Source organism: Charadrius vociferus, unplaced genomic scaffold (genome assembly GCF_000708025.1).
Source record: "Charadrius vociferus isolate BGI_N301 unplaced genomic scaffold, ASM70802v2 scaffold1346, whole genome shotgun sequence".
Classification (NCBI taxonomy): Eukaryota; Metazoa; Chordata; class Aves; order Charadriiformes; family Charadriidae; genus Charadrius; species Charadrius vociferus.
This window is the reverse complement of record NW_009648681.1, coordinates 362,445-374,749: the sequence shown is the minus strand read 5'-3', so window position 1 is coordinate 374,749 and position 12,305 is coordinate 362,445. Positions and strand designations below refer to the sequence as shown.

General features: G+C 48.0%; 1 protein-coding gene across 1 annotated transcript; it reads left to right on the top strand.

The window, feature by feature from the left end:
• Positions 1 to 258: 258 nt before the first annotated feature.
• EFHD1 (EF-hand domain family, member D1) lies at positions 259 to 7,927 on the top strand. Its single transcript, XM_009886531.1, has 3 exons — positions 259 to 463; positions 5,958 to 6,092; positions 7,209 to 7,927. The coding sequence occupies exons 1-3, from the start codon at positions 278 to 280 to the stop codon at positions 7,341 to 7,343; spliced, it is 456 nt and encodes a 151-aa protein (XP_009884833.1). The 5' UTR covers positions 259 to 277; the 3' UTR covers positions 7,344 to 7,927.
• Positions 7,928 to 12,305: the final 4,378 nt, after the last annotated feature.

Sequence of the window (12,305 nt, the reverse complement as noted above, 5' to 3'; positions counted from 1 at the left end):
TAACCTTTGTGCTGGACACGCAAGTGGGCGATATGAAAATCCCACTGAGATAAGCTAAGTTCCTTCATGCTCCTTCTGTGTGGGTGGTTTGGTCTGAGCTCCCCTGAGCACTTCTCTGTCTGATGAGACAGCTCTGAAAGCTGCCCACTGCTTCCCTGAGCTTAATATATCTCAGCACTGGCTGTGTTGTGCAGCTTCCTCTTTCCTCCAAGCTTTGAACCACCCCGTGACTTTATCCATTTGCATGGTTACTCTTCTGGGAAGATGGATATGGGGGATGATGAGGCCTGACCCCTTCCTGTTTGCATCCCACAGGTACGACTCGGGACGGGATGGGTACATTGACCTGATGGAGCTGAAGCTGATGATGGAAAAGCTGGGAGCCCCGCAGACCCACCTGGGGCTAAAGAACATGATCAAAGAGGTGGATGAAGACTTCGATGGGAAGCTCAGCTTCCGTGAGGTGAGGGTGATTGTGGGAGCAGACAGGGATGTGGATGTGGGGCAGAGGGAGGAGGCAGCCAGGCCCTGTACTCCAACTGTAGGTAGCCCTGTCCCCTCCATGTTTCTCCAGCTGTGGGGTGCAGTGGAGAAGCAGGTGAGCTTCCCCATGCCATGGGGAGCTTGATGCGTGGACCACTGTCAACATCTGTCTCCATGTGGCAGTAATGGTACCTGATGCCAAAGCTCTCCAACCTCCCTGCTTCCTTTGGGAGCACACTTGAGCTCTGCTGCAGCTGCTTGGCAGTGCTGACAGCTCCCTGCTGTAGCTGGAGGTGGCACGTCCCTTCAGTCACATGGTCTCATTGCTGGGCTCCTGCAGTACAGCAGCTCAGGCCTCATTTCAGGTGCAGGGCAAGGGCTCTGCTTGGAGCAGCTGGTCTCATGGGGGGCAGGTGGCTTCCTCTTCCAGTTTATATTGGGTCGCTCTCTGCATCACACAGTGACCAGCCCATGGCAAGCTTCATGAGGGGTGGTCACCTCCCTGCATCGAGGAATAAATGTGGTGATGCAGCAGTTTGGTACTGCATGCTGACTCGGCAGGGACACAGCGAACAGATCGGTCAGTCACAGCTGTGCTGAGATCGCTGGGAGCAGCGTGGGCAGGCCAGGAACTGCTGCCAGACAGAGGAAGAGAGGGAATTTGAGCAGTGACCTGCATGTACTCAGAGGCACCCAACTCATCTGAGCAGGAAGGGGGAGCCCAGGTACCAAAACCTCCTGTTGCATCATCTCCTCCCAGGCTTTGATTGCTGTCTCAGTCAGAAGCGTTCATCACACTGTGGCTTTCTGAATTAACCACCAGCCCCTTAGGCAGCAGGGGGGCCAGCGCTGCTTGTGTCCTGCAGCGGTTGTGAGGGCTGTGCTGCTGTCCTGCTTCTTCCTGTCCCAGGGGACAGCTGCAGTGGGCCCCGAGCAGCTGTGCTCCCTTGTTTCTGTGGGGGCTGTGCTCTGGCCATGCCTCTTGCATGTGGAGATGAGGTACAGAGCTCTCCACAGCTCAGGACATCAAGTTCTTCATCTTGGAAGTTCCGGGACCTTTGGCAGTGCCTGGCTGGGCTGGTCAGGGTGTGAGGGGTAACTGGCAGCTTGCAGAGCTGCTGCACCACTTCTCTGTGCTGGCACATCACACCATCTCCCCTTGCTTTCATACCCCAAGGGTTTTGTTGCATTTTTTTCATTGCAAGAGAGTAGCAGTAGAAGACAGAGGCCAAAGACTGTTGGGTTACAGGGCCTGGCCCATAGAGAGGGGGGAAAGACAAGCAAATCTGGGAAGTGAGAGCCTGTCAGTTCACAACAGCAAAGCCCTAAGCTGGCAGTTCGTCTGGGCAGGGAAGATGTGCCAGGTCAGAGGTGAACCAGAATCCAGCAAAGAATCCAGCAGAGCAGGAAGAGAACTGTGCCCTTGGCCCCAGGTCAGACTGCGATTGCCAAATCACTGTGTGGGATGGAGGAGCCCTCTCTGCGTGCCCCCTGGGCCACCCTTCACCCTGGTGGAATTGCTGGGGACAGCCTCTGGGCTTGCTGCAGGGGCTCCCTCCTGTGAAAGAGAAGTGCCTTTATCCCCAAGGCTGTGGAAGATGCCGTGGTGTCCTGGCTCCAGTGGTGCGGCACAAGTGGCAGAGCAGCTCCTCTTCTGCCACCACCTGCTTGGAGCACAGCCCCCTGCACGGCTGCCCATCGGCTGGCACGGGCTGCCTGTGCTGCCAGCCCTTGGCAGGCGGCATGTGGCAGCTGGTGCTGTTGTAGCTTCTCACCAGATGCAAAACGATGGTCAAGCAAATGCCAGCTTGAGTGGCACATGGGTTGGAACGAAGGAGCGTCACTGGCGCAGCTCTGGGGACAAATTACACAGCAGCTTTGGCATGTACCCAAAGCTTCCTGTGGTAGAGAGGAGCAGGATGCTTCTTGCCTTGTTGCAGATGCGCTGTGTCTAGCTGCTGTGTTCGGGCAGAGGACTGGCAGGGAGGCAGGTTTCCCGGTGGGTGAGGAGGCCTGAAACAGCTCGTAGCCCTGCCCTACTCCATTTCCCATTGGTGGTGACAAGCAAGCACGTGGAGGGTGACCAAGCTGACTTCGGGTACTCTGACAACACAAGGAGAAACCCTGGTTTGTGTGCCCAAACTCAGCAGGGTGTAACTGAAGCACTGCAGGATTCCTGTCTGCTTGTCCAGAGAATATTGAGTCCTGACATACTTTCCCGAAGATGCGCTGCTTCTGGCCTGGTCAGAGAATTGGTAGAGACCTCTTTCACTTGCAGTAGGTCACCTTTTGGTGCTGCTTTGAGTAGTGTTACGTCCTCCCATCGCAGGTAAGCTGTTGCCTGGAAAGCAGCTTGTATGGCTCTGACTTGCTGCTGATGAACCACTGCCCCTGTTAGGAAAGCTGCCTACTACCATTGACCTTTGAGCGTCCATCAATACATCAACAATTAACTGCAGAAGACTCCCTCCGTGACTCAAGCAAATAAATTTAGGCTTAAAAAGATAGGTACAATGCGGGGAAAAAACCCCACCTCTGATCATCTAGTGATGTCATTACCACAGGAAACCAAGTTAATTGCTGTATTTAGTAATGTCTAATTGTAGCTGCTATCTGGAACCCGCAGCAATCCACCCACTGTCCCCCATGCCTACGCCAGCTTAAATGCTGACCCACATCATGTGTTTGCTAGCAGAGTTGGTGCAAACCACAGCCTTGGGTGGCACTGCTTCTCTGGCAAGCTGTTGCAAGACTGCTGCTGCTGGTCAATCCCGTACCTTCCCTCACACCCCCGAGGCCAGCATGGTGCCCAGTGGGGCTGCATAACTGCAGCATCGCTCTGAGACTTCTCGCTTCTTAGATCATGAAGGATGTGAGAGCAGATACGTCTCTTATCAGGTCAGTGGGGTGGAAAGTGTGTGTCATGTTGTCCTCCTTGAGAGCACAGCTTTCAAAGGTACTGACATTATTCACGTTTGCTTCCCTATTGATGTTTCCGTGAGGCTTAGCTGCATGTGATGTGTCCTGGGCCTGGCAAGGGTGTGAGACAGGCTGGGAATGGGAGCTGAATGCAAGTTGCTAGTGTTCTCTAGTTAATAAGGACTGATGCCTTGAGGGCAAATAACTGGTGAGCTGCAGGTGGTGTGCTGATGAGAGGAAGCATTGCTCCTGAACTCCTGTGGAAACTAGCAGCATTCCCCATAGTCCACCTTGCTGGGTCCTTGGGGCTGATGTTAATGCTGTGACCGCTCCAACCAGTGGTTCAGTCCCTGGTTTCCTTTAGCTCAGCTTGCCCTTCCTGGCCATGGCAGCCCATATTCCACCAGAGGATTGCTGTGGCAGCCCGTATTCCACTGGAAGATTGCTGCCCCATCCCCTAGTTTCAGCGTGATTCATGCACACTTGTACTCATGACTGGGTGTTTCCAGTCCCTCCCCAGGCGACAGCTGTACCAGACCTCAGGATTGTGCTGCCTCCGCTGCCGTTTTCCGATGCCAGGAAGTGGGACTCGCAGGGTGGAGCAGAAACTGTGAGGAGGAACCATGACTAATGCCAGCCTGGCTGCCAGCCCTCTTGTGTCCCCCTGCCTGGTGGTGGAGGAGGAGAGGAGCTAGCCTGAGCCCAGCAGATCTGAGCAGAAGGAGAGGATATTTTGGGGGAAGATTTGGTTTCTTTCTGAGCAGGATGTTCTGCCTGTTCAGCAGAGCATCATTGAATTTCTTACATGTGTTTGGAGGAGGAAAAGTTCCCTCCCCAAGCACAGCCTGCCTTCTGGCTGCTCTGTGCTGAGCACACACGGGTTACGAGGCTGTTGCATGAAGCAATGCCTGGTGACACTGCCTCTGCGAGAGGGCAGCCAGCGCTGCCGTCATCTCCACACCCTTCCCCACGGGAGGCCTTCCCAAATTCTTGCATCTTTACCAGCTTCTGGAAGCAACGTGAAGCAGGCAAGTGAGCGCTTTAGGGGATGGCTCAGCGCAGATGCTGGGACTCTGCTGCCCTCCTCTGGGACAGCCCAGCGTCTCTGTAGGAAGAAGCAAAGTCCCAAGCCTGGCCCTCTGAGGAGCATAGCACTAGAGATATTTGATGTTCTTGTGCGAATGGATTTCAGGGCAACCCTGCATGGTATTTGCAGCCCTCTGCCCTGGACTGAAGTGGTGCAGTGGCACAGCTTTGTTGCTTATGCTCCTTTTGTACCTGAGTGACTTGGCCCCATCTCTGTTCTTTCTGCACTGTTCCAAGTGTTGAGACACCTCCTGGGGTGGCCAAGAATAGCAGGGAGTTACAGGACCTCTCAAATTACGCATAGAGCATCCACATCTTAACCTGGAGTTCGATTAGTAGGTTGAAGGTGGTGCAGAGGTCTTTATTTTTAAGCAGGCAGGTTTGTTCCTTCAGTAAAAAAAAAAAAAAGCGTGCTTCCCTGGAGCTTGCTTTTTGTTTCTTCCTGGCTCTCTTTTTGTTTCTTTCCTTTTACAGTTCACTTGCCAATACACACTCTGCTGTAGTGACTCTGGATTTGTTAAATGTCTGTGGTCCAATGCAGGACAAAGGTTTCCAAGCCAGTTGCTCTGTCAAGCCACTCTGGCTATCACAAGGGCATGCCTCTGACCTCGCCTCTGACAAGTCTTGGAGAAGCTCTCCTCTATTATTTAGTGGGCATGACAGGAGTTCATAGGCTTTGCTCACCTTGGCAAAACCAGCCAGGGTTCCCTGGAACAGGCTGAGGCATAGCTCAAAGGTTGGTTTAAGTCACTTTTCTCATGCTCTGGTCAAGGGGCCAGTTGAAGTAACTATGTTCTGTTCTCCTGGTGCATTTGGCCTTGATTTTGTTTTCCCGTATACCGTGGTACCGTGTGGACCATAGGGCTTGGGAAGAACAGAAGGCAGGGTTCATAGCAGCCAGGCAGTCCCCAGATCCCTTTCAAGTGCACGCACTTGGGCTGCTGTTCTCTCTTAACAAGAGTGCACTGGCACCTCAGTTCGGGGAACTTGCGGTTCAGGTGTGAGTCAGGACAGTCTTTGTCTTGCTTTCATTGTCATGGGATGTGGTCTGAGCTCCTAGAACACTAGGGATGCTGGTGTGGGGCTTGTGAATACACTATTAGGATGTGGGGACATAAAGAGGTGTATCTGAGCCTACCATATGGTTGTACTAGGCAGGTGGAGAGGTGGCCTCCTTCCTCTGGCCCCATAGCTGCCCAGGCTCAGTCGTAGCTGTGCTTCACCAGGGCTCTGCTTCCCAGGAAACCCTCTTCCTAGGACATTTCTACCTCTTAGTCCATCAGGGCTGTTTACTAGAGCCAGGGTGCTGGAGCACAAGTTGCGTGGTGCTACTTCATTTATACAGACCTGGTTTCCTTTGCTCAGAAATCTAAATTCCAGCCCCCTCCAGGTAAATGTCTGTGCTGTTTGCATTTTAAGTTGTTTGAGCCTCAGTCACGAACTTGAATGTTTCCTCTTCGTCTTGCTAGTTCCTGCTAATTTTCCATAAAGCTGCAGCTGGGGAACTTGAGGAGGACAGCGGCCTGTTGACTCTTGCGAAGCTCTCGGAGATAGATGTCTCCATTGAGGGAGTCAAAGGAGCCAAGAACTTCTTTGAAGCTAAGGTATGGTTGGCACAGAGGAACACGGAAAAGCTCTGCACACAGGCCTTAATTACTGCTGAGACCCTGACCCTGCTTGCTTTTCAATAGAAGATGCTGCCAGATTTCTCCTGAGCTAAAAGGATGTGTATTTCATGCCTCTCCCCCCACCCAACTCAGCCATAGCTTTTCCCTTCAAATTTTGTATTGGACTCTAGCTACAGCCTTCCTCTGCAGATCAGTCAACACTAGAACGGCTTAATTCACCATGTCTGCTGTGGGTCTTACCCTGGTAGAGCTGACTGGCTGACCTGTGTCCCCGTGTCTGGGAGCTCTATGGGACTAGCTGGCTGACTGCTTTTAAAGACAAAAACATCCTGGAAACTAATGGGACTGAGTTTCCCATTTTGCAAAACCTCCCTCAACCTGAACACTCTGAGTTCAGTGGTGAATGGAGTGTTTTGGAGTATAGGATTTCAGATATCTCTTTCTCAAGCAGCTCTCTGTAACCTTTGGAATCAAAATTGTTCTGCAGGGTCCTGGGGTTCGCAGAAAGAGCTTTGCACCATTTGAAGCTGACAAAGCACCCTTTCTGAAAGCTCTTTTGGAGAGAAAATAATCCTGCTTGTTTATATAAGAAGTTTTTTCCCAAGAGCATAACACAGCTATTGCACAGCAGATGTACTGAGATGAAAGCTGGAAAAATAGCCAGCAAATAAACAATGTCTCTTTGATCTGCAGATTATCCATGGTGTAGTATGATGTTCTCAGATTTGGCTGTGGTTCAGAACTGTTTTCTGCAGTAGTTTCTCCCACTGTATCCTCACAACTTATGCTATGCTGCCTGCTTACAGAAGGAATGTATGTGACCTGGTACTGACAGCATTGTTTTGGTCACTTATTAGTGACATAGCGAATGACCTTTCTTTTATTGATGTTAAAGTCGAGCAAGCTAACAGGTATGGGGTGTAAATACCCAAGCACTACAGTGTAATTAATACTTAACCCATCCTGACAGAGCTTCCCAGTAAGTGCTGGGAGATGCAGCAAACAGTTTTGCATTGCTCATCTGGGAGTAGTTTAGCCTCTAGCTCTCCCTCTGATGCAAGGCTTGACGCTCTTTTATTTTCTCTTGTAAAGGTCCAAGCCCTCTCTTCAGCCAGTAAGTTTGAAGCGGAGATAAAAGCTGAGCAGGATGAGCGAAAGCGGGAAGAGGAGGAAAGGAAACACCGCCGAGCAGCTTTCAGGGAGTTAAAGTCTGCATTTACCCAGTAACCGACCAGCCAATATGCACTCTGAGATTGCACATGACTTGGTACGTTTCCCAGATCAGGGCTCTACCTGGAGAGAACTGCCTGGATCCTGCCTAAAACTCATTACAGCTTTGCTAGCCTTCCTCTCCTGAAGATCCTCCTGAGTTTCTAAGGGCACAACTCTTGCAGTTACTATGCATTCATAACAATGTGAATCGTAAGAGCTGTGTACATGCTGTTTGCTCTGAACTGTCAGGAGCACATCACCCTGAAGCAGAAACAGCAGGTAGCAAATCATGGGTGAGCACTGACAAGTGTCATGTTTGCCTACTTCATTCTTTCCTTCTTTTCTACACAACCTTTTTTTCGCAACCCTGTATTCATTCCTTGCTTACAGGCAAGTAGTGAGGTCTTGTGTAAATCGGGGTGTACAAAGTACAGCTTGACTTCCGGTACGTTTGTACTGCTATTGGGTGTTGCCAAGCATCCTTGACTATCCCTTTTTTTCTTCATCAAAGCCCCGTGCCGCAGGCACTGTGAAAACACTGTGAAGAGATAGTTACTAGGGACACGGATCAAATTAATTATAATTTCCTGTAGTATTTTCCGCCACCCAGCATGTTGGAGAGTCTTCCAGTTTTTCTTCTCGAAGTGCCATAGTAACAAATCTTTCAATAAGAGGTGAGATTTCCCAAGACTTCGAAGGGAGGAAGCTGGCTCTCTCTTAAACGAGGAGTAGAAAACTGAGTTGCCTGACCATGTATCTTCTTTCACATTCCATCACATCTAGCGTACTGTATGGCTTCACTGTATTTTCCAGCCTTAGGCAGCTGTATCTGTTTTTAAGGGATATTGCCAGCTGGATGATGCAATCAGATGGCACACTAGGGTTTTCTATTTGGAAATTTGCTCATATCCTGAATCATGAAGGTGACATTGTTTGATTTTATTAGAGCCACCACAGATAACACCAGCCAGCATACTGGGCAATCCCTGCTCAAGAAGGGAAGAGCAGCGAGGTGAGCGCGTTTAGCTGAACTGAATGTGGAGGGCTTGCACTAAATTATTAGCCACTTTCTTTCACAAACACAGGAAACTTGACAACAAATGTTAAAATGCCTATTGCTTGTCTGGATATGTATGCTGTAGGTCATGGCAGGGGAGCTGTGTTCCCTCAGAGACCTCTCTCAAAACATGGATTTGCTCAAATTCTGCCTCTGCTATTGCCCCAGTTCGTGCATTTTATTGTATTTTTTTTCTTTCCAGAACGAAACTCACCAGTCGTCTTTTCACTTGTCTGTTTTGCTTCTTAAACTGTGAGCACTAAACTGTGAGCGTGGAATAATAAATAGAAAAACCTCTACTCTTTAATGTCAGGTGAAAGAATTGCTAAACAATTAAACTGTGTGTATATATCTTCACAGATTATATTTTATAAATCACGCTTTTTTAGCTAAATATTTATAATTAAATGTTTTTATACTTTACAACAAAGCAGATAATTTCATCTTCAGTTATTTCTCCTGTTGCTGAAATGTACAAATAAAGCATTGTTATCTCTGGTCTTGTCTGTCATTTATTTTGGGTCCCTGAATATACTGTTTTGTTCACAAATTACAGTAGCAGTCTGCACTTCTGAATGTGCCTGTGTTTGATCCCCAAAGCTGGCAGTCCTGATGTGGATGAGTGGGGGAAGTGTTCAGCCTCTTCTTGATAGCACTTCCCATTCTGTACAGCAGTTCTGGTGCAAAAAACTCTGTTTGCAATTGGTCAAAAAGGGACATGGCTATGTAAATATTTGAAATACTGTCCACTGCTAAATGTTGACAACTGAACCTTGTCAGCCTTCCCTTATCTTAAAATAGCCACTGCTTCTCAGCCCCGGTAGTGCCCCAGCTGGGAGCCGGGCAGGTTGCTTCAGCTAGATTTCCCTTTGTGTTTCCTCTTTCTGCCTTTATAGAAGGGAGGGAAAAAAAAAATTGTGGACATGTGAAAATGTGTCCAAGTGTCTTTTTTCTACTGTTGCTCATCTGCAAAGCTTGGCTGGCACTGCCAGTTTGGAGGGGGGGCGCTCATGAGGAGGCCTAACTACGCGTTGTTGCAGGTATGATCCAGTGGTGAAACCAAAAAAAGAACTTTTATGTGGTGCAGCTCTGCTCTGTGTTGTTGGCAGTCAATGCATTCACCATGTGTCTGTGAGCCCTTGGGTCTTGGAGGTCAGGTAAAATCAGGGTGAAGGTTCCTTAGTCTCTATTTCCTCAGGAAAATTGCAATGCTGCAGCTCTTGATTTTCTTTTTTTTTTTCTCCACAGTGTAGCAAGCACTGCTGACTCGTGCTGCTTTGCACGTGCAGCTGGGTGAGGAGCCTGGGGCAGCAGGAGGAGAGGGTGGAAAAAGGGCTTCCAGTGGTTTTACTGCAATAGATTTGAGTCAACTCCAGCTGACAAGTTTCAATAAGGAAATGAGCAGTGTGTCAGTGGTAGTTTTGTTCAATTTAAATAGGTGATGGTAGTTGGGGCCTGTATTCAGTGCAGAGAACAGTGCTTTTGGATTTCGAAGTTGTAGCAATGTGAGTTTTGAAATTAGCTTTGCAAAAATTGTCATTGGGAAATTAATTGCTTTCTAAATTGTTCTGTTTTGCTGGCAAGTATTGGATTGAATCACAGTGTCGTCAGGTTCTCCAGAGATACTAAAAAGAAATTGTCTACCTAAATCTCCCATCTAATACTGGCTGATAATAATTACTTAATCTTATTTACCTATAATTAATATATTACAGTCCTCGATGCTCCATCTTCCTTTTATGCCTGATGTCACTACAGTTGGTTCTTAAAGGTCCTGGCAATCCCAACTCTCTTTACTGGTACCTTGATACTGGTCTGGCAGTCCTGACTTGCCCCACGTGACTCTGAGTCTGTTTGCGATGGCAAGTGGAGAATTTTGATGAAAAGCCTCTTGTGGCTATGAGTCTTTCCCAGAAGAGACAAAGATTTGCCTCAAGTTGCTTATTTCCTGGCACGGGAACTCCAGATAGTCCTTGATCCCTGGCAGATTTTTGTTTGAAGTTTCTCAGAGTAGGAGATGCACAGCAGAGGAGTCACTAACACTTCAGATGGCACCGAGAATGGGTTCAGCCTGTCTGGATACTCTGATTGCGGTGTGTTTCTCATCAATGCTTTTGTCACAGCCATCCTTGGCTGTAGGGAACAGTGTATGATAGCAGGAAGTCTTACCTAAAAAGCTCGGTGTAAACATTGTCAGGGGAGAAAGAGAAACGGTACAATCAGGTTCTTCCTGGCTTAGGGTTCAGGCTTTTGCTGTGAGGATTAAGGTGACTAAATCGAATTTTAACCTTATGGGAGTGTCCAAACAAATCCCTTGGCAAGATGGATTGGAGTAACCTGAGTCTTATACTGTCACCTTTCAAACTCTGCTTGCCACATATGGGAAGGATGTCTTAAAATAATTGGATGTTGCAGAAGTAGCAGCATATTTGTGGTAGTCCATCTTTCAGCATAAGCCATCTGAGGTGACAGATGCATTGACATGACTGACTTCAAAAACTCGGTCAGATGTTCACCTGCCTGAATTGTCTGTTGTTTTTATTATTTTTAGGGATGTGACAAATGAGGACATGGAAAACAGAGGCTGCTGAGATACTGACTCTTCTCAGACAAAATCCCTGGTATTTTGACAAACAGGGAAGCTGCTTTTCCAAGTAATGAAAAGTGGAGGTGGCGAGGGGAGATGTGACAGACTGCCATGGCTTCTGGGCTGCTTTTGACAATGATTTGCTGTTTCAAAGCTGTGCTCTGTGTTTGTAGCTCCTCTGCTGTCCCAAGGGAGGCAGAGTCTTGCTTCTAACTTAGGACGGGTCAAAGGGTCAATAACGAAATTTTTTAGTTCATTAGGGATGCTACTTCCCCGCACTTCAATTTTTAATAGCAAGGATGAATTGGCATGCAGGCCAGGGCTCTGAAGTCCATCATGCCCTTGGTACCCAGACTAACTGCTGGGGTGATTTCACACCTAAACAACATCAGCTGCATCCTGTAATTGAACCCTGCAGAAATTTAACCACACAGGTACAGTCTTGCATTTTCATGACAGTCTCTCCATTCTGCTTGAATGAGTGTTGTGGAGGATCTAAGATGCATCTGCTATTACAAAAAAAAAAAAGTCATCTGAGTTTCCTTGAGGTATTTTACATAAAAGCCAAGTTCTGCAGATGAGGCATGTTTCAGACACTCTCTTCTTGAATTTTTTTTGTCTCAATAATATAAAGTTTGTGCTAACTGAGATAAAAAAATTTCCACAAGTGCTAAACTTCTTCCATCTCAGCTAAAGCTTGTCTTAGAGCATGTGAAAATATTTTTCAGCGCTCTAACTCAAGTTAAATAAGTAGAATAACAAGGCACAGCCACTTCTACAGTGAGATTGGAAGTTCTGACTTAACAGCTTGAAATGCAGTGCTGCCTCTCTCCCTCTACCATTAGTATTGGCTCAAGCTGTGTGACAACAACCAGGAGGATCAGACGTAGCTTATCAGAAGCCAGCCCTTTGCTAGGGTGGTTTGCTTTTACATACCACCCTCCTAAAGGAGAAATTTCATTCTTAGATTGTCTGGTGAAGTAGTCTAGTCCTATGTTGCTCTCAGCTAAAAATACGTCCCAAGAATTACAGGCTTTCAACCCATTAGCTCAGAAGAGTCACTTGTGTTTGCCGTTGCATCATTTTTGGCTGGTATTCAGTGCACAATGACAAGTATTTATTCACCTAGAAGAGGAGGGAAGAAAGCTATGTGGATTGTGGCTGGAATCATGACTGGAGTGAAATTGTTTCAGCTGAAAACAGTTATACCTTCAAGAGCGCGTAACAGCCAAGAACAGTTTTTTAGGCTGAAAGAACCACATGGGGCTATCCTGCATCATGTACTAATATGGGTTTTAGGACTAAAAATAGAACGGTATTTTTAGCCGGAAAA